Raw genomic sequence first — 26,391 nt, 5'->3', positions numbered from 1 at the left:
GAAGAATTAGGATCCTCCCTAGAAGATCCTTTTTTTCTTATTTGTTTTAAGGGAATGCGAGATCCAGGCAAATTTGATTCTTTTTTATGTATATGCAGAATTCAGCCATAGAGAAATATTCAAATAGAGAGGAAACACCAAGAAATTCTAAGCGCAGTTTTAAAACACCACACAAAATCAGTTTTAAAATTTAAAGGAAAACTGCATTGTTTAATACAATAATTTGACAAGAAATCAAACCAAATCAACTAAACACCGAGGAGAATATAAATGAGAATTCTTCTTATGACACCTTAGAAAATAAGACCAATATTACAAAATCTTGCACTAGTTAATTGCAAGAAATAATGGAAACACGCTTAGTGTAAACCTCTAGCAAACAAATAAAAATGTTAGCTGGATCAGAGGCAATGAAATTGTTATTCCGAGTTGAGCTCTACATGAGGGCGCTGTATTTAGGTGCTCTAAAAGTTAAGTTTCACCGTTCTCTGATATCTTCAGATAGAGAGATGCAAAGCACTTGATAATTCTACTAGAATGGAGGGAAGAACATCCCCTAGTAATAAGAAATTTATAATAGTCCCTCACCTCATGGCTACACTGAACTTAAAAACCAAGGTATATACATAGTTAACAGAAAGTTGGGCAGTACATAATATTTAGCTGTATTTTTCCAACAGCCATTACAAAGTCCATGTTACATCATATCCAATCAAAACTTGTTTCCTTGGCCAGCAGCAAGCCAATCAGATTTTCGTTATGGAAAGGTGTGATTGCCAACATTTCACATGCCTCAACAGAATATGGCAGAATAAAGAGTATCCGTGACCAAATCGATTTTCCCTCAGGAATTTTCACAACTCCAGCACATTCCCGCTGCTTCAAATATGTGATAAATTCTTGAAACTGCAAAAAAAACTCCACAAATACACAATTCCTTATCAGAACTGGCAGACATTAATTCCCAGAAAACTCATAGGTCAACTGAATATCTGGACTTTAATAATTTCCTTTCTTCAAACAGCACAGAAGATCTGAAGAATGCATACTAATATTGCTTTATATGGGAGCACATACATTAGATATCCATTGTTTATATAGAATACATGTATTGCTAACCACCGTTTGCCACCAACATAGCAAATGAGAACAAACCAATTCCTATAATTGCCAACAGAGAATGACTTGTTACAGTTCAATGCTTTGATAACAGTTCACTAAAAACAAAAATCTTTTTATTTCAGCTTTCCAAGTGCACAGTAACAAATGATTAGGTCCAATAGAAAGCAAAAGGAGGCTACAAATTATTAGAAGAATCTTGTAAATGAACTCAATGACAAGTTCTGAATACTATACATCTTTATATATTATCTGCTCTGTCACAAGCAGGTACTGCATGTTATTATGTTCATAAACATTTTCACATGCAGGCTATGTTACCATACAATGTCATCAAGACTTTCTTGTCAGTTATATTGCACACATCACAAATAGACAACTAATCAAGATAATTCTCTTCAAATTCTCTCGAAAAGGTTCAATTTTAAGATATTCACTGAAGATTACTGCACAGATCTTTTTCGAGTTAAACCTAATGTTAGAGATTCCTAACAGCTACAGAAAGGAATTCTAAATAATTATTCAAGTGTGAACCTGTTTTCACCTAAAGGCTATATTACATAGCATTTCCGAGATAGTGCCTACAGAAATTAGAATTATATATTCTGCTATTAAGAACTGTAAAATACAAGCAGATAAAACTAACGTGCAGACCTTGAATCCATTTCAATGTGTTAAATTGTTCACATCTTTTCAATCCAAAAACAAACATCTAGGCCTTAAAGAATTTGATTGAGAAAAAGAAACATAGAGGTAAAGACTGAACATTGTAATGAATGCACATATTTAATGTGAGAAAGTATTTGTACCCCTTTACTATTGTCATCTCCAATGGATGGGACAAGCCGACAGACCTCCCTCTGCAATCAATCAAATGACAACAAAAATAATCATTTGTATTGAAAGTTACAATTACAACAAAATCATTATCTAGCAAAGAATTAATAGAAAACCACAAGCATTGATGAATTTTTATCAGTGTTTTGAATTCAGACCCAACATGCACCAAAAACCATGATGTCCCTGTTGCTTACAAAGAAACCAAATCAAGGTGGAAATACAGGATACAATTCAGTGAAAAAACTACAGAAATACAACACACACTCTGACTACAAAAAGTAACTCTCCCAACATTCTAACGGCTTGTACATCATCATGCTTTAATGCAAATATGTATTTAGAATAGGAATAAAAAAATTTCCATGGCATATGCCTTCACTTTCTTTTACATGTATGTTTCCCTCCTGTAGCATACATGACCTTCAGTTTAACAGAAGCTTTCTTGTACTGTTACTATAAAGGGATAGTATTGGAGTTTGTATACAAGATATACCACCCAACAACCAGCAGCATATGCCCAACTTAATATCTATACAGCTTTCACTTGTGCACATAATAACACAAAAAGAACAATCCACACCAATGCATATCCAACACCAAAAGTTGCATCGAGGAATTTCATGACTAGCTAACTGACTGATCTATTAAACCTACAGGTTGTGAATGGACATGCAGTTAAATATGATAAGGAATGGAAGTGCCATTACAAATTGATTGGAAACAAGGTATAGAAACAACAGCTCTTCTATTCTCTTTAGTCAGGGTTTAATAATACATATGATTATAATGTTGAACATAAGAAGCAATACTGTGTATCCCTACTGTAATGTCCCCTTTTCCGATGCCCTAGTTTTGGCCCTAAAATCACAATCCCAAGTATAATAAGGAATGAAATACAGATATCATTTACCAATTAGATCCCAATTGAGAGGCCTCAATCATGTTAGATATAAAATCGATCATTCCTACTATGGTTAGAGACATTGTCTTAATCATTATAATATACATGTTGGATTCCTTAAAGGTTCTACCCATACAAGGCGCCTCGAGCCATTCCATCCAGCCCAAGAGCATGGAATGACCACAGTCATTCGGCCTCCCAGCCCCACTCGGGGCATCTCTACTAGAATGGCTTCCTAGCTACTTGCATTCCTCATAAGCACTTTCTCTCCTCCAAAATGGGATGGCCAATTGGATGAGAACTTTAAGGGAATCATTATGTCTATTCTATTATGCATAGGCAAAATCATAGCAAGAATAACAATATATAGAAATATATATAACAGTAGCAATATGTTATCTATGTAATATTCTACTTCCTAACAAATGGAAGATATATAACAATTCAGTCAATTAGAATGCCCTGCATTATACTTCATACCAAAATATCGACCAGTATGTCAACTGCTGTCTAATTTATTAACAGTGAGACTGCAGATCTCTTGCTTTTTACCCCCTTTTTTATTCCCATTCTCAATATGATCTTATAGCTTCCTAAAGAGAGACAATTTCCTTATGGTCGTCACCCTTCAATCAGATGGACACATCCCAAAACAGGTCGCGTCTCTTTGCTGCCATATGTAATTACCTTTTGTTAAACAAACTGCCACCTTTGACTACAATGGCTGCTTTGTATCATTAGAAAAGTCAGCCATCTTTTCAGTATATTAATTGCTGATTTAGTGTTTTATTTATACTAACTATTAATTATTCTCATTGCTGTTTTCTGAATGGTTATCTCCTTAAATTGTTTGCTGTCTTTGTTGGTAAATACAAATCACTGACTTTCATCTTTTAAACAAATCGCTATCATTAATAAGATCTCCACATTATCATAAGTTGCTGTTTATTGAAGATTAATCACCATTCTTTATGAAGGGAACTCGCCATCTTGATGGAAGATCACCGCAAATATATATTGTGATCGTTGCATTATGATATTAATTACTTTAATACTATTTGCTGTCCAAAGCTCAACATAGTATAATAATGACTTGGTTTGTCATACATACTCCCTGTTTGGTCACTATTCAACATGTTCACATAATAATGACTGTGTTCTTAAACTCTCATCAATGACAGTGAATACTGTTATGGTATTCATCATGACCTGATCAGGGTCATGAAACCTATCGGTCTAGTTCAGATATTGTCTTTGAGGTGTGAAGAATTGAATAAAGGATTGCACGCGACTATATAAACAATCTGTATGACAATAATTCCAAAAGTTTTAACAAAGATTAAATGCTGTGTCAAGTTGAGATTTAATCTTCTTCATATGTCTCACATTCTTTAGCTTGATATATGAATGAATTGTGCTCGTGATCAGATTGAATGGCATTCTCCTTAACTAAGGGACAGCATCCTCACAGATGAATGATGGCACAGTTCTTTCTCATAAATGGAATACCTCTAAAATATATCATTGAATGTTTCAGAGTGGTATGTAACATGGCATTTATAGTATGTGACAACTGCACCATGTAGTCAGATGTTTTGATCTTGATTTTAAAGGGTTTATCAATATCAAGCATTGCAACGACAGGTGCAAAACAAAGTTATACTTTGATCTCTTCAACTGTACATCGTTGTTCAATAGTTCATTGGAATGATGTCCCAACAAGAATAATCTGTTTCATCTGACATGAGCTGTGAGAAGCCCAGCACAAGGAAACGATATAAATTTGCAAGCCTTTGCAATCTATGAAACTGCAAGGAACAAGATAGTCTGTGATGATTTTGATACTTTCGATAATGTAGCTTAAGTATTAAATCTGTACACTTGCTTAAGTTGGCTTGTGATATGTGATTGCATAGCATGTGACCTTTTAAACATGGACATCTGCTCTTCCCAAAACTTATTTTGAATGTGGATTTCCTAATATGCCATTTATAAGATGCCTGAAGTTTGGGTGTTGATTATACCAAACGGTATACCAACCACTCATGCAAGCCTTCCTTTATCTATGACTTGGTGTTAACCACATTTCATGTCAATAATTGTGAAATATTGTGCATATTGGAGGTGATTCAATAAATCATCAAAATGAGTAAAGAGGATATATGTTCTCTAAAGGTGATCAATTTGAGAGCATTTTAGTTAATACAAATGCACCATGAACCATCCTTATTCCATTATAGAGCCAATTTAGCTACCACAAGGCAAAGAACTTCGCTGAATCTTCCCTTGGTAAATGGGTTCTTGGATATACCTCCAGATAAATCTGCAATAAAAACAGTCCATCTAAAGTAGAGATCCTGATATGAGACAAATTGATGCTTGATACTATTGATATTAAAAGTGAGGTATTATTTATTTTTGCCAAAGATATTAAAAGAATAAATGGAGAATTGAAAAGGCATCTTTTAGAGGAAGAAAAGAGGAGCCAAAGTGTTTATATAAGCAAGGCAAACGATCAAAGGAAGGCATGTTGATTATTCTCCGGTCTATACTTATTGTCTGAGCTTTGCATTCAACACACAATCCAGGGACAAATACCCTTGTCATTGAGGAGATCAAAGGATGGAAACCCCCTAATTTCCACCACTAGATTAGTGGACAAAAACACTTGATTCAGACCTGGGGTGATTTCATTCAGAGATGCACTGGAGCTTCGTATTGACAGGCAAACGAAATTCACAGTGAAATTATTCTGAGCTATCTCTTATATGGCTGCTTGCATAGGGCCAATGATCGGAGCATTTTGAAGGCTGCTTGCATATGGCCAAACTGTAATTCTGTAGAGACCACTTGTTCAAAGTTGACTTAAGCTTCTAGAAAATTAGAAAGGCTCCAAACTTGTGGAACAGCAGATTTATTGGGCGGCTTCTATTAGCACCATTGTGGAAAGGTTTAGGCAGTTCATACAGCACCTTATTTACAGGTGTTAGGCAGCTTAAACAGAACCTTATTTGCAGGGTTCCAGTGACTCTTATATCACCTTAATTGCAGATTTAGTGCAGCAATCAGCCAATTAATTGCAAACTGTTATTGCTGCCCTGTGTGTTGGAGTCCTTGGATTTCAGAATCAATTTATTAGTGATTAATTGATATGGAAAGCTGTTGCAAACTTGGAATTGATTGTCATACTTTAGTGCAGCAATATGTGCAGGTCGTGATATTTGCAAATCAAATAGACTATCATATTTACTGGACCTCTGTTGTCTGGTGCTACTGGTAAAATTGATGGCAATGTATATAGCAGGCCTTATTCCTTAGAGTTTTACAGTTTGCCTGCTAAAAGGGTTAAACAAATAATTTATATTTCTATGCAAATTTTCACTGAATAATAAAAACTTGGGCAGTTTGCCCCCAATATTCGAGATCAAAATAAATTTTGTGCTGATTTGTGAAAAGAATTAAATCTTTTGATTGGATTTAGATAATATTCCATTTCTATCTCATCCTCACTCATGTCATGAGAGCTCATTGTGACACTACATTTCACAAAATGAAAATGAAAATAAATTCAATAAGCACCTAGTTTTAGCCTATTTTAACAGATTTGAAAACAAAATTTAAAATTTGATGTTGAATCTTGAGGGCAAAATGAAGAATGATTCCAGTGTTACATTGAAGTGAATGTATGAATATACATTTGCAGCTATGAAATGAATGTATGAATATGCATTTGCAACATATTCATACATTCATTTCAATGTAACATTGGAATCATTCTTCATTTTGCCCTCAAGATTCATACCAAATCTGATATTGAACACAAGTGACACAAAATTTACAAGGACAAGCCCTTTCAAAAAAACCCGAGTTACTGGGTTCGGCCCCCTAGCCCCCCAGTACTGGTCCGGTACGGTCCAGGTTCGGGGTTCGGGTCCGGTTCACCTGTGGTTCGGACAGGGTTAGTGGTTCACAGGCCTGGTTCGAACCAGGGCGAACCCAAGAGGACCCAGGGTCGAACCCAAGAGGACCCAAGTCAAACCCATAGGTCTGACAGCCCAAAAATGGATTTTTTTTTTGCAAATTTTTTTTTTTTTTGAATTCCACCACATAAAAAATTAAAATGACCCTATGTCTCAAGCCACACACCTATGCATCGTACAACCAAGAGAGAAGCACAAGTCTGTACAAAAGAACAAGTCAGAAAACACAATTCCCGTATGGGAGAATGCACCTTGATCAGAATTTTGACTTCTTTTGCCTTCTTCCTGACGTCTTAAAAAAGCAGAAAATTGATGCACGCCATGCTGCCCCGGGACCCTGCGAGGGGCACTGCCCCTCGACCCCGCAAGGGGCTCTGCCCCTTGACCCCACTGGGGGCACTGCCCCCAGACCCCCGCAAGGGGCGGGGCCCCTTGACCCCGTTGGGGGCGTTGCCCCAAACCCCCATTAGAGAATCCATTTGATGATCAAACTTTAAATTGTTGAAAGTTGAAACAATGATACTTGAATATTTTATCATTTTGATATTAAACTTGATGTATATGATGCTGTTATGGTATGATCATGATGCTATGATTACAAGTTTATGTTGGTTTTGTTGTTTATATGATGCTATGTGACATGCTAATCTTAATTCATGCTTATACGCTGCATATATATATAATTTACATGTTTTGTACTAACGAACCCAAACAAACCCAAACCCCTTTTCAAAATTTTGCCGTACCGGCGTACCGGGTTCTTCGAACCCGAACCGGTAACTTAGAAAAAAACAACACCACACCCAAAAAGATTCAAAGCTTGTATCAAACTTCAAATGAGTTTACATCAATACAACTTCTCTCTTGGAATTCCAACAAACTTTGTTACTTCAACAACCTTTAGAACAACTTATCTTTTACTATATTAAAACAAGAGGAATAAACCACCCTTCAAAATCCATTTGTCCCACTCCTAGGAAATCCTCTAAACTTAGTAAAAAATAATTAATGATCACATGGCCTTCATATGGGCACACAACCCACAGCCAATTAGAGTTGGTCAACTGCCATTGCTCCATTACTCACCAAAGGCTTCGACAACTAACATGCACAATATGCAAACCTTGGCGCCCCACTCAAGATAACATACAAAACATATGCAACATGCACAAACATGCAAATCTAAGTGGGTCCCATCTCCAAAATGAGCACCTAGAAGGAATATTTTGCCATTAAGCTTTGTAACTGCCATTGATGACTAAATCCACCTACATGAATCCAATCAAAAATATTTATAAGTAAATATTAAATATTTGTATCCCTCATGTCCTTAGGTGTCCAGGTACACCTTCCAAGGATCATGGAGAAACATGAAAATCACTTAGGATAGCATAGTTAATATCACCTTATCCTAGTCTTCTTGCACCAAGAGAACTTATACGTGGTTAATGACTTCTTGAGAGAATCTGCAACATTATCCTAGGTGTCAACTTTCTCTAACAAGACCCTACCACTCTCAACCATTTCTTACACAAAGTGATAATAAAACATCAACATGCTTCATACAAGCATGATACATATAACTTTTGGCCAAACATATGACACTATAACTGTCACTTCCAATCCTCACAATCCTACAATTAAAACAAATACCTATACCAAGTCTCTATGACCATACCGCCTCCTTAGAGGCATGTCTAGCAACCACATGCTCTTCTTTTGATGTGGACAAAGCAACTGTAGGCTGTCCTTTACTATCCAACAAACTACACCTCCAAACAGAGAAAAAACATAGCCACTAGTGGGTCTTCAGTTATCCAAGTCACATGCCCAAATTGCATCAACAAAACCCTATACATTCAATGACTTAACCAAATCATCAGTATCATGATAAACCAGCCTATAATTAGAAGTTCCTCAGAAATATCTAAACACATTTTTAACAAAAGTCCAATGCTATCTACCAAGGATAGACATAAACCTGCTCAAAACTCTTACCATTTGAGCAATATCCAGTCTAGTGCAAACCATTACATACATCAAACTACCAATAGCACAATCAAAAGAAACCTTAGGCATTTCTCCAAAATCATTATCAGAATTAGGACACATGTCTAAACTAAGTTTAGTACCAACCGGCAATGGAATTCTTACAAGCTTAAGGTCTTACATATCAAATCTTCAAAACATGGTATCAACATACTTCCTCTGACATAACCAATTTTTTTTTGTATACTTGATCCTTATTGATCTCCATCCCAAAAATATATTTAGCAGCCCCCAAGTCCATATCAAATATGTCAAAAAGTTAAATCTTGAGCTCCTTAATCATCAGCTTGCTATTACTATAAACATGTCATCAACATACAAGACAATAATCAATAATCTTAATATCAACACAATGATCAGCCTCACTCCTAACAAAACCCAACATCAATGCAAAGGCATCAAACTTCTAGTACCACATCCTAGGTGACAATTTTAGATCATACAATGACCATTTTAACCTGCAAACCAAGTGTTCTTTTCCATTCACAACAAAACCAATAGGCTATCGCATACAAATCTCCTCAATATCCCCATGCAAGAAAGCAATTTTAACATCCATTTGCTCAATTTCAAAATCACAAGCGGCAACAATGGATAGAAAGGATCTAATAGAAGATAACTAAACATCAAGAGAGAAAATTTCACCAAAATCAACTCCCTCTCTCTAGGAGTAACCCTTGGCAACCAGTAACCACTCTAACTAACTATCTACACCAAATTTCTTTTCAAATACCCATTTGCATCCAGTGGACTTTCTTTCTTTAGACAAAATAACAAGATCCCAAGTAATAAACTATTCAAAGCCATCATCTCCTCCTGCATGGCTTGCATTCAAGACTTGTTATCCCCCAAAGAGAACCTCCCTACATGATCTAGGTTCATAATTAGTACTTAACAAAACAAATACACTATAATTCGTTGTCTTGTGGACCTTGTCAATGTGGGAGCGATGGGTGTTACATCTTCTTTTGTATGTTCATCTTGCACATCATTTAAACTATCTAAATCCTCTTCTCCGTCTCCATCCTCTAATCCATCTGATTGTTCTTTCACATGATCTAGGTTCATCATTAGTACTTAACAAAACAAATACACTATAATTCGTTGTCTTGTGGACCTTCTCAATGTGGGAGCAATGGGTGTTGCATCTTCTTTTGTACGTTCATCTTGCACATCATTTAAACTATCTAAACCCTCTTCTTTGTCTCCATCCTCTAATCCATCTGATTGTTCTTTCACATGTTCATCTTCTTGCTTTTCTAATTTTGTCTTGAAGTGCAATATTTTAGTCTTTTCTTTCTCCTTTGGTTGTTCTTCAACTGAATAAGCTTTGAACTCCTCGAAAAGCACATCTCTAGAATAAATCATTTTATGAGTTCAAGAATTTCGAGCTTATAACCTTTTACATTCTCATTGTAACCAATGAAGATGCATTTTTGAGCTTTTAGATCTAGTTTAGATCACTTTTTCTTGAGGCATCTGAACATAAGCCTCACAACCAAAGACCCTTAACTATGAAACAAAACGTTTTCCATCTATCCACACTTCATAAGGAGTTTTATCAACAAGAGCTGAACAAGGAGATCTATTAATCAAATAACAACTAGTACTAATAGCTTTTGCCCAAAAGCATCTATTGAGCTTCACACCACTCAACATACTCCTAGAAGTTTCCAGTAAGGTTCAGTTCATTCTTTCAGCTACCCCATTTTGTTGGGTTGTATGAAATTTGAATAGTCTTCTATCGAAAATACCTCCATGCTTACAGAACTCATCAAATTCCCTAGAACAATATTCACCGCCATTGTCAAATCTTAATACCCTTATAATTTGCTTGTTTCTCCGCAAAGCTTTAAATTTTTATAATTAGTGGAAACCTCAAATTTAATGTGCATAAAATAAATCCAAGTGTATCTTGAGACATCATCAATGAAGTAACATGATATCGAGATTTTCCAAAAGAACCAACATCCACTAGTCCAAACACATCCAAATGAATGATCTCTAATAACATCTTTGCTTTATTAGTTCCAACAACAAATGGTGATCTATTTTGTTTTCCAAACACACAATGCTCACAAAATTCATTTTTACCAAAAACAAAATCAAAAAGACCATCAACCAACTTTTTATTAAGAATAGTCCTAAGACCTTTTTCACTTATGTGACCCAATCTATGGTGCCACAACATACATGCATTTTCAATGTTGGTCATATTGGCAAAATTACAAAAAAGTGGAGGCATTAAGCCTAAGCAAAGTCCCAATTCAAGATCTTTTAGCAACCACCAAATTCCCTCTTACTAACCTGCAACCGGAACTCTCAAATGTCACATGCATTTCAGGAATCATTCAACTTAGGTACAAAAGGTAAATTTTTTGCAAGTCCTAGAATATACAAAACATCATCAAGAGTTTTAACTCTTTCATCACTAAAACACAACTTTATCTTTCCCTTACGAACTATCTACTTAGTGTTGTTATCACCAAATAAAACTTCTCCTCCGTCATAAGTTGAATATGTAGAAAACCACTCCTTCTGAGGAGGCACATGATACGAGCAATCTGAATAAATAAGCCAAGCATTATTACTAATAATGTTAGCTGAAACTAACAAAGCATCCTTATCATCGTCATCTGAAAAAAAATTTGTGGAGAAATTCGCACTCTTTTTCTTGTTCTAACTTCTTCACATGCTCCCTCTGCTTTTCCCAAGGATTTTAGAAAGTCCTTTTAACTAATCCTTCTTGTCCCCTTTAGGACCTCCTTTCTCTTTGGACCACCTCCACATATGCAAGGCATCTTCGGAGCCAACATTCATGGACTTTCTTCTAAGAGAAGGGTAGCAATGAGGCTATCCATATTTGGCTCTACACCACTACCCCTAATAGCAACAATTAGATTTTCCTAAGATTCAAGTAAAGAACAAAGTAATAAGATGCATTTATCTTCCTCTTCTAATGTAAACACATACAAAAACAAGCTGACTAAAAACCAAATTTAAAGCATTCAAATGATTTGCAACAAAATCACCATCCTTCATTTTTTAAGAATATAACCATCTTTTAAGATACAACTTATTAGTAAGACTTCTGGTTTGGTAAATATCATCTATCCTCTTCCACAACTTGTATGCAGCAACTTCCTCGGAAACATTCAAGAGGATGAAATTTGCAAGACACAACCATATGGTTCCTCATGTTTTCTTGTCAAGTTTCAACCAATCTTCATTACACATTCTGAATGGTTTATTTTCATTAGAAATCGCCAATCACTGATCTCTTTCTTCTAGGAGATCTTCCATCTACAACTTCCACATCTCATACCCAAATCTATTGAAATTCTCATATAGAGAAGGGAAGTAAAAGCCAAGGTTTCTCACAAATCTACAAAACCCACAATGCAAAAACTCCCACTACAGCCAAGAAACTTTCAACACTTAAAAGGAAGGCATCCCTCTCTCAACAGAACAATTAGATCTGATATCAAATGTTGAAAATATAAGGTGAAACTACTGCAATAAACTTTCACAAAGTGATGAAAATCTGAAATATATTTACTTATCAAAGATTACCCAATATGATATTAAAGTGATTGAACAAATCAGCGATAGTAGGTAGAACATCAAATACAAATGACACACGATTTAGATGGAGAAACCTTTTCAGAAAAAAATCCACAGCCAAAAAGATCCAAAGCTTGTATAAAACTTCAAATGAGCTTACACCAATACAACTTTCTTGGATTTTTGTTACTTCAACAACCTGCAAAATAACTTCTATAAACACAAGTCTCAATTTATAGAAAAACTAGGATGAGAGTACCATTGTAGTATCTCAAAACCAGAAGAATAAACCACCTAGAAAACCATACACCACCTCCAAGAAATCCTATAAATGTAGTAAAAAAATAATTAACCACATAACCCAGGGACGCATCCTCGGCCTAAAAAATCCCCACCCCAATCCCAGGGACGTTTCGAGGACTTGGGGATGGCCAGGGGACGTTTCCCCCCGTCCCCAAAATGTGGGAATTTGTTGGGAACGTCTGGGAAACGAGGGGATGTTTGCCCCGATAGAGGGGGACGTCCATACGTTCGAGGGACAGAGGGGGACGGCTAGGACGTCCCCAATCCATCCCGGGGACAGTTGGACGTCCCCATGGCTAGGGCCAATTAAAAACATTAAAAAAATGTCATATTTAAATATTAATAAATTTCTAACGTGGGCATGTTGTGACCTTTTTCACACATCACCCCATTGCAAATGGGGGACCCCTGTTTTTGCTTTTTAAGGGTTTGCTTTGGCATTGCAACTGCTAATCACCAGTCTGTTTACAATGAGAAGTTAGAGTTTTTGATAAATCACCCTGACCCAAATAGAGAATTCATGGTCAGATCAATGTTTGAACATTGTCCAAGTCTTTAGAAGGTCTAAAAGACAAGGATCGCAATTGCTTTGGGTCGTTTCTGACAAATTTCTATTTTTAGAAATTTTTGCTTTTTTGCTTTTTTCTAAATTTAGAAAGTTTTGTTTTTGGCACTTTGGACACATTCTGGGAAGCAGCTTTTTTGGCTTGCTTTTTGCTTTTTCTGCTTTTTTGAAAGTAGGATTAGGGTTTTGTTCCTCAAGTCATTTGGTCAATGCCCATGTCTTCAAATTTGAAAAAATTTTGCTTCTAAGTGCAAAATGCAAGGTTATGTTTTTTTTGCTTTTTTATGGGATTAGGGTTTTGATCCTCAAGCCATATCATCAATGCCCATGTTGTCAGAATTTAAAAATTATGTCTCCAAGTGAAAAAAGCAAGGTGAAAACCCTAATTAGGGTTTTGTTCCAGATAATCCAAATATAAACATGGCAAGTCAGATATGGACATAGCAGTCTGCATGAAGGTGTTTGGAAGAAAAGTGGCTTGAAAACCTCAAAATTCGCTCAAGGCAAAGTAAGTTGGCTGAAGAAGATCAAAGTTTGCCATGACCAGGGGAGATCCAAATCCGCTCAAGCAAGGGAGAACATGGCAGGACATTGGCAAAGTCCGCCCAGGGTGTAGATGGCTACCAAAGCTCTATGTCCACCTAGCTCATGGAAGATTGTCCAAGCATCTTCCAATTCCGCCTAGCCTTGAGAAAGGTTGGCACAATGCTGTCCAAATCCACCCATGGGAAAAGCCAGACAAGCAGACTTGTCCAATGATCTTCCAACTCCGCCAAGGCACTTTAAAAAGTATGACAAAGCAAGGTAAGAATAGCACAAGCAAAAGCATATCCAATGTGATCAAAGTCCGCACATGGCAAGCACTAAGCCAAGCCCGCTAAGCAAACATGGCGCATAAGGATCTAACTTCGCCCTACCTTGGCTTAACACTCATAAACTCTGCCTTGTCTAATATGCTTCCATGTCTGCCTTGTCCAATGAGAGCCAAAGTCCACCAAGGAATAAAAGCAAAGGTTTTGGAAGTGGGACAAAGGAAAAAAAAAACAAGCAAGGTAAAGCAAGATAAATTTGAAAAGAATATTGTCCAAACAACCTTGAACTCCACCATGGAAAAGATGTCCAAGCATGTGCCAAGTCCGCCTTGGCAAGGAGGTCTCCAAGTCCGCCATGTCTGAACCAAGGGTAAAGTCCACACAAGAAGTAAGATTGGAAGATTGTCTAATGAACCTCCAAGTCCGCCTTCTCAGCACTGTCCATCATGATAAAAAGTCCAACTTAGGCAAGAGAGGAATGGCAAAAGGTTGGCAAAGTCTGCCATGTCTAAGGTAAGTTCAAGTCCGCCCTTGGTCTAGCACTCTCCAACTCCACCCTATGAAGAAGTTCCAACACAAGACAAAGTCCACTTTGGAAGGATGAAGATCAAGACAAGTCTAAACACTTACCGACTCCGCCTTGGCCAATGAAGAGCAAGGTCCACCCAGCAGCTCAAATATGGAAATTTAACTTCCAACTCCGCCCTCCTAAGGCACATCCAACAAACTCCAAAATCCGCCTTGTCTAGTTTTGAAAAAGCATGACAAACATTGTTTAGATGGCTAAACTTCCTTGAAGTCCGCCCATGAGATAAAAAGGTTTTGGCAAAGACATGATGGAATAAAGCAAGCAGCCTCCAAACACGTGTCCAAGAACATGTGAACTCCACCCTCTTCTTGACATGTCAAGACACCTTCAAACTCTGCCCTAGCTAGATGGAAGATGGCATGAGACTCTCCAAATCCACCATGTCTTGTCCACATCAATGTCAGCCATGAAGACAAGAGGTAAAGCATGTCCAAGGATGTCAAGAGTCCACCTAGGAGAAATTGAAGTTGGCAAAACATTGGCCAAGTCCAACTTGGCATAAAAGACTCCAAGTCCGCCATGAGGACAAGGTTGCAAAGAAGAAAAGCAATACACATGGAAAGAAGTTAAGATGCACGTCCAAACATGTGCCTATCCAAAGTCAAAAGAAAATTAAATTTGCTAAGGTAAATTTGCATAAAACACAGGTTGACTAGGCATAAATGGAACTTTGCCTATGGCTCAAGGATAAGGCATGAAGACAATTGATTTGCCATGCCAAATAGAGAAAATGGCTAAAGGGAAAAACAAATTTGACAAAGTAGCACATGCAATCAAGGGTCAAACAAACAAACGGGTTGGAAAATAAAAGTTGGGACACATGAAAAATGGCTGTGTGGAATTTTCCACAGCCAAAAGAATCAAATTTGGACCAAGTGTTGGAGAGGAAACAGGAAGAAAGAAGAAGAACAAAGAGGAAAATAAAGAGGAGACGAATAAAATCCTTGTCCAAGGGCGGAGTTTGTTCTACTCAGCACAAGCCAAATCCAAAATTGAAGGCAAATCCACAAGCGAAGTGTGTCCAAGCATAGAAAAGGTCAAAATCTTGGCTAGGTGTTGGAGAATCCACATGAAGGTGTCACAAAATAAAATTGACTAGCCAAAATTTGGCTGAGTATGGGAAATACTTCACAGAAAAAGCTCCAATTTCCTTCATTGTGGCGAAGGCACAAGGGAATTCTTCTCCAAAATCCTAGGAATTTGAAAGAGTTTCCAAGCATCAAGAAAGAAAAGTCTTCAGACTTGGCAAAAAATATAGAAAGAAATTTCAGACTTCTTGAAGGATTTCATCTCTTGAAGAGTCAAAGACAAGCTCCCAATCAAGATCAAACAGTGGCAAGAGAACTATTCCAAACAAATTTCCATACTTAGGCAATTTTTCGGCACAAATTGGAGAATTCAAGGAGGACATTCAACAATCAGATTGTTCCAAGTCAACACGTCCAGGTTCAATGAACTTGACTTATCCAGACGCTTCTAGAAGGCACACCTCACAATGCAACGACCTTCTATTTTACTATTGGTTTATATTTAGCAATTAGGACAAGTGTCCTCAAATGTAATTTTCCCATTGGTCGAGGGGTAGTTAGTTGTAACAAACCCTAATAAGGGTTTTAATTTGTAATCTCGACCATTGATTTGAAATCAATCCTAGCCATTGAATTGTAATTGGGAAGCCTATAAATTGAGCTCACCCCTCATTTGTAAATCATGGGAGCATGTTGCAAAACATGTTAAGATAAGTAATTGTTGCTTATGATTGCCAAAGTAATAAGTAATACATTGTTCAAATTGATGGTGATTACTTCCCTTATTTTGGAGTTTGCATGGTTCTTATCCCTCATCATAGTTTAGATTTTATTTCAAGTTGTTAGATGAATGAAGGATTTGATAGTTTAGATTGGTGAAACTTTGCTCATACTTTCTTTGGATGGATGATTTTCATTCAATGTGTAAAGTTAGCCTGAGCTTTGATGTGGATACTTAGTTTCTACTTTGAGTAATATTGTTCAATTGTTGGTATTATTCACAAGTGTGAAAATCCTGAGCACAACCTTAGAAGATTGCACATGCTTTGTGTAGTTGTCCTAAGTGTGGCGAAACAAAGTGTTGTTATTAGTTTCACCCAGTCTTTACCGTCTCTTGAATTCTTAGGAATAGATTAGAATTTCTAAACCCTTATCTCTTTTTTAGTTTTCTTGAAAGACATGATCCAAAACTCAAACGATAAATCTCCATTGTGAATTGAACGAGCCAAGCGTAAGTCCCCCTTGCATTTCAGCATACATAATCAAGGTAGCTATCCAACACAAAGTCGCCCGTTCGCACATATAGACCTTGGAGTCGCCTTGTGGTCTTTCTCGCAATCTTGGCACAAGTAGTGATTTTGTTCAAGAGAGGATAGAGTATCCTTGGATATTTTATTCTAATGTTCGGTATATGATAAAACGTACACCAAGGCGGCGCCAAATTATTTGCCCTAAATCGTTCCAATTATTAAAAATTTAAAAGGCAATGATATTAAATTATTAATATAAGTCTTCACTATGTGATAATTCATACTATCGTTGCCTTATATTAAAATTTCATATAATCTGAAGATCAAGACTGCGATAAATTATTAAAATAAGGCAACGATGAATATTTATGTTTCATATCAGGCCATATATCATGTTTGACTATATGATATATTTATAACTTTAAAAGGGAGTGATATAAATATTTCATCTCTTACCATATGATATTCATATATTTAAAAGTGAAGGATATGTAATACGGGCGATAAAAACAATTATTTCCAACAATAACTGTTTAAGTAGAGCAATCAAATTTTCAGCAAACCAAACAAGTGCTGGCATATTGACAATGAATTCTGAATTATGAATGCATATTGAGTATTGACAATGAATTATGAACACAGATGTGGTATTTTAAGGTTCTATAATGTACATATAGCTGCTTTATCCATGTTTTCATATGAATATAATGTATATATACATGCTTTATCTATTTTTCAAATGAAATTTAAATTTCCCTATATATTTTAAATTTTCCCTATATTTTATATAGCCATCCCCCCACCGTCCCCAAAATTAGCAAAAAAAATTGTCGTCCTGGAAACTCGTCCCCTGCCGCCCCCATCCCGGAAACTCGGGGTAAGATAGATAATTAATGATCACATGGCCTTCACATGGGTGCCCAAACCACAGCCAATCAAAGTTGGTCAACTGCCACTGCTCCATTACTCACCAACAGCTTTGATGGCTAACATGCACAATATGCAAACCTTGGCAACACACTTATGATAACATGCACAGACATGCAAGTCTAAGTGGTCCCATCTACAAAATGGATATCTAGAAGGAATATTCCGCCTTAAGCTTTGTAACCACCACCAATGACGGGATCCACCTCTATTAATGCAATTACAATTGTCATAGATAAATATATATACATACTTTTAACCCCCATGTCCTTAGGTGCTCTAACAACTTCCGAGGATCATGGAGACTCATGAAAATCACTTAGGATTGCAAGGTTAACGTCACCTTATCCTAACACCTTGTTCATTAATCCTAAATACTAAACTCAAGTCACAAGCCAAAACTGATTGGACACTAACCAAGAAATTATAAGAAATTTACTTCCCTCTTGAAGAAGACCATTCAACATGTTCCTCTAATACATCTCAAACAGTGTCCTTGCATCACATTTAGCATGTTGATTCTAACAATGAAAATTAAAGAATGAAAAAAGATAAAATAAAAAAGACGAATACCAATGCTTTGCACACTTCCTAGCCTCTATTATCATGGTTATAAAGATAAAGTTGCTGATGAACTGAAAACATAACATCAGATACATTGCAATCAGGCTAGCAGTTAATGGTTTAAAGCATGAAATAATTTGAGAGCTCTACAATACGGTATTTGTGTCAAGTAAACATAGATCTTGTTGCAAAATCACAATAAGAGTTAAAAGAATATAAGATTAAAAAGGATCATCATTTATGCATAAAGGTCGAGCTCAAGTCTATATAACTGAAAAATATAATTATATATAATGTGTTGCAAGAACCCCGTATTGCACCAAATGGGTGACAACCAGGCTACAAGGACATAAATCCAACATTGAAACAGTACTTTTTCTGCAAAGAACAAAAACCGTATTTGGATGAACTTGCTCTCTTTACTAAAACAGAATGAAGCTGAAACATCTATATCCAACAAATCTCTTCAATTGTTTAAAACTCCAAAATAAAAAACTATATCCATTGCTATAGACCACCTAAACTGTACCTGCATACACAGTGACAACCAACAAACCTGTTGACGTGTATTTTATACACCATCATACACAGAATAAAATACCAATAGGCATCTTATCCTCTCTTGAGAAAATAGTCTCTAACTGCTGAAGATTCGCATAAAGGATCAATTAGGAAGACTCCAAGGTTCTTTGATGTAGGGTCTCTACGTGTGGACAAGCTCCAGTGGTATGATGTGATTTGCTGGGATCACAAGGGGACTTACATGTGATGATTGAACTTCCGATCTGCTTTGCTGGACACAGGCTCTGACTAACTTGGATTTGAAAAAAAATGAAAAAAGGATAAGGGCGAAGAGAGGATCTAATCCTAATACTAAGAATGTAGGAGCAATGACTTGATTTTTGATGAAACTCTAACTAGATCTTGTTTTGACATCAATGGAACATCTACACAAGGCTAGTGCGATCTTCTAAGGGGAGCTTTATGATGTTCAAATTATCACCGCAGGCATAGACACCATCCAAGTTGATGCATATCAATGAAGAAGCGACAAATTGAAATTGAGCTTAAGCTGAACGATTCCAGTTGACTACACAAGGCAAGTCTGCAATCAACAAACTGCTAGTAGTATGGATATACGAATTCCACCATCAATCAATCACATTTCCTCCATTCATCTAATCATCTACCATCTAAGATTGAAGACTCAACAAGAAACCATGCAAATTGCAAGAAACGACACACTTCACCATTACTTCAATGAAAATGGAGTTTGTTTACAATCAATGGCAACAATTTCTTGCCTTGTCCTCCTATTCTACTCTAATTGCTATTCTATCAACTATATTCTAACTCTTCCAACTATTTACATGCTATCTCTAACTTATTGCTAATTAGCCTTTACAAATGAAATGCCTGGGCTTATATAGTGCCCACAATACAATTTGATGGCTTAGATCAATTCAAGATCAATGGCCAAGATTTTACAATGAAAACCCTAATTAGGGTTTGTTACAACCATTACATAACATTTAATGCTTGACCAATGACAAAATTGTATTGCTTGGACACATGTCCCTTCTAGAAAAGTCGACCAATGGATAGCCGGGGTAGGTACATCGGAGTTTGTGCCACCTTCCATGAGTTAAGTACATTGAATCTGGACATGCTGAGGTGGACCACGCTGACTGGAGGAGTGATGACTGGGATGCCACCTCATCTGACACTTGTAGCTTGCTAGATATTCAATTGATGTCGTTGAGAGGCTATCTTTAATTAACTCTTGTCCTAACTCCCTGTGTCCTTGATGTGCAGGATGATGATGTACATCGCCTTGGAACGCTAGATTGAAAGAGGTTGCCCATGTCCTTACTTGATCGTCCTGGCGAAGACCGTCCTTGATCCGGCTTGATTTTCCTTGATGAGATCTCCATTTGATGCCTACACAACATTTCAAAATTAATAACATGATTTTGCAATACATAACATAAATTAGAGAGCAAATTTTAGGAAACTTAATGATAAGTCCTTTATTAATCATTTCCTAAAAACGATTGAGCTAAGGATTCAAAACTCAAAATTCAAGCTTAAGGCAATGACGATCAAAATTCGAAACAATAAAACCAAATCGCCATACCTCACTAGAGAACTAACTCTAGAATGCAAAATGAATGAAATCGCCTAGGCAAAATTGATATTAGATGTGTTCAACGTGATCTTTTCTTCAAAATAGCAATTTCGCCACCTTTGGTATGTCCTTGACGTGATCTCCAATATCTTCTTCAAATTCGCACAATATAAAACTTTAGATTCGCACCACCTTGGATAATCTTGGCGTGATCTCCGACGCACTTGACAAGTTCGCACCACTTTGCTTTGTATACTCCAAATCGCATTTCTCCTTTGTCTTCCTCAAATCGCATGTAAGAGATGAAAATGATAATGTGAAAATAACAATCTTCACCACCCCCTTTATAAGTGCTTACCTCTCATCATTATTTAGGCCGACTTTTGTAAAAATAAAGCAATTATAAACGATTTTTTAATAAATAAGAAAGGCCGACCTTCATAAAACAATAAAATACCAAGCGCTCTATAATAATTAATTAATTTGCCATCGTTTTTAATTAATAAACTTCGATTTTTTTTTTTTACAAGGCAAAAATTAATTAATATTTAAATGCAATATTTAAATGATATTTTTAATTAAATTTTCAATCTTATCGAATTTTCTAGCATTTAAATAAATTCAAAAATGTGTTTGAACGCCAAAATATTTTGAAGATGGAAAGATACGTACCTCATCGCCCTGGTCCCTGACTGAGGGACAGGAGCGATCCATCAATTTGGTCTTGATCCTTGCATTCTCGATCTCAAATCTCCATCATAAGGTGAATAATAACATTGTTCCTTTACTCCATGCTTGTCTTACTTGACTTTCACAAGGCAAATTCAATGTTTGGAGGATCATCGCCCTGGTCCCTTGGAGAGGGACAGGAGCGATCCTTGTCTTCTAGCTTGCAACTCTTCATTCTTGATTTTAACTTCTTCGTTCATCACCTTTCAACCTTTCAAAAGACGTCTCAAACCCTTTGCAACTTTGTTTTAACATAATTTTCGAAGGATTATAAGTGTTTTGGCAAATATCGCCCTGGTCCCTTCCTGAGGGACAGGAGCGATCCTAGTGTCCTGGCTTAAATTTGCAAACTTTGATCTTTGTTCTTCGTTCATTGTCTTCCAAAGGACGTCCTTGACCATGCCTATCTTTGCCTTGTCTTGGTTTTGACGGAACATAAGTGTTTTAATAAAAATCGCTTTGGTCCTTGTCCAAAGGACAGGAGCGATATAGACTCCTTAGCTTGATTGATAACATTTGGACGTTCCAAACTTTTGTATATCATCTTCAAAAGACACCTTCAACCTTGTATGATCTCGAAAAACCTTGACTTGACATGAATTTGAAGGAAAATGAAGGATCCCATACAAATCGCCCTGGTCCCTTGGAGAGGGACAGGAGCGATATAGCTTCTTTGTTCAATTTGATGATTGTTTAACGTTTGAAGCCTTTGAATATCATCTTTTAATCATGTCTTGGACCCTTTACGACCTTGCAAAACCTTGACCTTACGTGATTTTTGAGAGATTTGGCCAATATAATCAATATCGCTCTGGTCCCTTCCTGAGGGACAGGAGCGAACTTCAAGGTTTTGAGTTTGTTCTTGCGTTCTTCAACTTGCCATTACCTTCAATGCGTGAAATGACGTCCCTTGATTCCTCTTGGTGGCTTGATGCTTGTTTAACTTTCGAAATCTATGCCTTTATGCAATTTTCGCTCTGGTCCCTTCCTGAGGGACAGGAGCGAATTAGGATATTTTGGAGCAAATCTCTCAATGTGGCGATCCTTGTAACTTTGTGCTTGATGAAGATGCTTCGAAACGTCCTTGGCACCTTGTTCTTCGCCTTGGAGTGATTTGAATTTGAAGAAGAGGCAATATAATCATCATATCGCCCTGGTCCCTTGGAGAGGGACAGGAGCGATTTTGCTCTTGTGGGCTTCATCTCACTTTATCATCTTCGCAAATTATCTTCAACGGATCCGTTGTACCTCCTTTCATTCATCCATGCCCTGGGATTGATTCAAATTGGGCAAGAAAATCATCTAAAACAAGAATCGCTCTGGTCCCTTCCTGGGGGACAGGAGCGAACTTAGGCATTTAGGTCCTTTGTTGGTGTTTCATAGTCTTCAATTTGTCTTCAACGGGTTCCATTCATCTCCTTTCTTACCTTCAAACATAAAACTTGCTTGATCTTTGCCCAGATCGTACCTTATGAAGAATTTCGCTCTGGTCCTTCAGTGAGGGACAGGAGCGAATTTGACCCTCTAGGCAAAAACTTCATCATTTCGTTGTTTTTGATCAAGTCTGGATGCTCTATCATGCTCATTTCGTCCTTCACCATGCCTTTGATGTCTCGATTCGTCCAAACAAGGTCAGGAATGGCTTAACTAAGCATTTTCGCTCTGGTCCCTTGGTGAGGGACACGAGCGATTCGCCTTGGTCCCTTGGAGAGGGACAGGAGCGCTTTTCGCTCTGGACCCTTGGAGAAGGACACGAGCGAAATTTGACTTTTCGAACTCTCTATCAGGATAAATTTTATGGAATATAACATTTAAGTATAAGAAAGAAGACACTTATACTTTAAGTTATATTCCATATATACTTTCAGGATGTTTGAGAGTGGTTTCAGACCTCCAGGAGTTATATCGCAAAATCTAGTTTTTGGAAGTTTTTCAGTTTCCAGACTTAGTCAAATTCAGGATCAGGACATTCCAGACTTAGCCAAATTTCAGGATCAGGACCTCACTCAAGCCGGACTTGCTTATCCATGTGATCCCCGGGCGATACTCAAAATGCAAAGGCTAGCTAACAAAACCCTAAAGACCTAAAGAACAAACCCTAAAAAAGCAAAAAACATGGGTCCCCATTTGCAATGGGGCGATGTGTGAAAACGTCACAACATCTCAAGAGCAGATATAAAGATATATTACAAAATGCATGCATGCAAACACAGCAAAATGCATACTATTCACTCAATACATTCAAAGAACATAATAGAGAGAAAAAGTACAAATAGAAGATGAAGGGATCTGGGCACAAGAATTGTCTACCCAGAGTAGAAAGTAAGCTTATGAGTCATTACCAACATTTCAGATAGAATAAAATATAGAAATGGTGTAAACAAATGACTAGAGTAGATTAAGGGCGCTCAAAAGTACGGCCACCTATGATAGCAACGTGAGTCTGTAATGCATCCGTTGCAACAAAGATGGAAAATTTCATAGGCTAGTCACTGTAAATAGGCCAAATTTCTACACTTCTGAAATTAGAGCCACCAGTTAATTATTTTCACATCAAATCATCATATTGCATTTGCTTTCATTATTCTATTTTAATAAGAAAAATAAAAAGATTGGCAAACTATTATATTCTTAATAAAATTCCCGGTCGTCAACTTTTACCTGATAACATAAGCACTTCAATAACAATAAAAAACAGGAATATCCATTGGCATCTTATAAGGCATTGCTATTTCTAGTTTATAATTTTAACCATCTTGTCATACACAACCAATATGCAAACATAACCCGAACGGGTAGGTGAGATGGCTTGGACGGTGGGTTTGCTCCCCATCGGTCTCAGGTTTGACTCTCCTCCCGGATTTAAGAGGGGGAACTAGTCTCGCAAAACAATTTGCAAACATATACAGGGAGGATCACAAGAGATCAACACAAATAAAGAAAGAAGGATAACTCTAGCTTGTTTATCTCAATTGTTCCTCATTTCCCCCAGATGGATATATGAGTTGTGACAGTGAAAAGTGTATTTCTTAATCTCAAGAGAAGAGCATGATACCAGAAACTAAAAGCCAAACTTGGATGCAAGTTTCATTACATTATAGAAAGCATTTGAGGGCTCCTAGAAAGTTTACCTTGTTTGATGGAGTATTATGGAAAGTACATTTCACAGATCTGAAGTCTGTCCGCTTTGTTACATCCAGCTTATCAGGCCATCTGCAGTGCAATTTTCAATTATGTCATATTTTATTTTGACTCGAGGAGTTCACAAAACAGGTTGCTTAAAGATTAAAAATTAAAGCATTTAACAGAGTTGACAGTACAAAAGTCATGTGACATAGTGCATTTGGAATTACTCTGTAGGCTCAGGCATAAGATTTATATAATTGCAGGCACTCGAATCTTCTCTGTGTGCCAATACTGTACAGAGTCGTACACCACTTTTGCATAAAGGGCCCTGCCAACGACACACCACAGGTTCAGGAGGAGGTGGAGGTGGAGGAGGTGGGGGAGAACTTGGTGGAGGTGGAACTGAAGGGGGTTGAGATAGAGGTGGCGGTGGAGGTGGTGGTGGAGGAGGAGGTGGGGTATCACTTGGGAGAGGGGGAGGTGGAGATACAGGAGGTAGCGGTGGAAGAGGGTTCATGTGTTCAAAATGTTGCACTGTGCCTCCGGACACACGACCAAGGGGAGTCACAGGAGAAGGTAGGAGAGGAGGACCACAAGCATTTACTGGAAGATTGATTGGTGCCAATGGAGCAGTTGCAGGTGATACTTGATCTGCAGGTGATGAAGAAAGCAAACCGTGTCCAGTCCATGATGTGTTCAGTGTTACATGATCTACATTGATATAAGGAGTGGTTTTAACAGGTGGCAGTAGTGTAAGGGTTGGTCCCTGTGGTAAAATGGGAGGGCAAGACAAACTTCCTGCTACTGAAACTTGTTGATCGCTCACAGATGTGCCACAAAGCCAAGGATGGCCACTACCCTGCGAAACACCCGGACTTTCTGTTACATCTCCAAGTGAGCTGTTGTTCAGATAACCACTTGAGCAGGCCATTGTCCCTAAAGAAACATCAATTCTTGCAGTGGCATCACTGCCCACATGATGTTCATAAATGTCCATGCTCTCATCCTTTCTATTTTCATCCTCTGGCATATCTCTTCCATTTGTGATGCCCCAACCAGGAGGGAAAGCCTCTGTGGTATCTACGTCATCCTGCTCTAAATTAGGGGAATGTAATTCATCAAAGTTTTGTTCCCATCTTTTTGTGAATGGATCATCCCAGCTTCGTCGAAGATCATCAAGAGGTGATTGAAAGTGAGATGAATTTGTCTGCATATGGCTATGTGGATGCTCAGTCTGCTGCAATGAAATTGCAGAATTACTGCAAAGAAATCAGTAATGTTTAGAAAACAGCATATTTCTGAACAATATACAAACTACAGCTAGATTATTATCAGAATATATGTATAATTACATGGTCATTTTAGGTAATTGCTTCAATGAGCAACCCTATCCCAAATGAGATAAAAGCATTAAAAAAGATAGCAAATTCACAAAAAAATAACTTTTCTGATTTGTCAATTGACATTTAAAGCAAGGAGCTATAGCAAATTCACAAAAAAATAACTTTCTGATTTGTCAATTGACAATTAAAGGAGCTATTAAAATTTGATCGATATAATAGTGACTAGGAAGGTTGTCAAGTAATTTGAATAAGGCATATGTAACCACACATTTAAAGAGAGGAATAGTGAAGATGGCAACTGTGACACAAGTATAAGCTCCTGCATGCTTTCGCATGATATGCAAGGAAAAGAAGCAAGTTCATCTGAAAGGCCACAAGACTTGTTATCTACAGAAAAACAAGTGCTACAATTGTCAGGAAAATGGTGCCATAACAAGAATATCCAAGAAAAAATAGGAACTCTGGCAGGATTCACATATGCTAAAGGAGTGGAGATGAGGTGGAAAAATTTTATTCAAGAAAGAGAATTTTAAGAGACAAGTCAATACAGTCTAATAGTATTTAGCAAAATGCA

General features: G+C 37.2%; 1 protein-coding gene across 1 annotated transcript in view; it reads right to left on the bottom strand.

Moving 5' to 3' along the window:
• Nucleotides 1-262: 262 nt before the first annotated feature.
• The window catches only part of LOC131029573 (uncharacterized), a 79,529-nt gene continuing 53,400 nt past the window's right edge, over nucleotides 263-26,391 (bottom strand). Inside the window, exons 4-7 of the mRNA XM_057960081.2 lie at nucleotides 24,702-25,733; nucleotides 24,480-24,561; nucleotides 1,929-1,979; nucleotides 263-906 (exon numbers count right to left, since the gene is read on the bottom strand). Of these exons, the coding sequence (XP_057816064.1) occupies nucleotides 703-906; nucleotides 1,929-1,979; nucleotides 24,480-24,561; nucleotides 24,702-25,733 (1,369 nt within the window). The 3' untranslated portion in view covers nucleotides 263-702. The remainder of the gene's footprint in view (nucleotides 907-1,928; nucleotides 1,980-24,479; nucleotides 24,562-24,701; nucleotides 25,734-26,391) is intronic.

The sequence above is a fragment of the Cryptomeria japonica genome, chromosome 3 (genome assembly GCF_030272615.1).
Source record: "Cryptomeria japonica chromosome 3, Sugi_1.0, whole genome shotgun sequence".
Classification (NCBI taxonomy): Eukaryota; Viridiplantae; Streptophyta; class Pinopsida; order Cupressales; family Cupressaceae; genus Cryptomeria; species Cryptomeria japonica.
The sequence above is the reverse complement of the archived record's forward strand: the minus strand, read 5'-3'. Positions and strand labels throughout refer to the sequence as shown.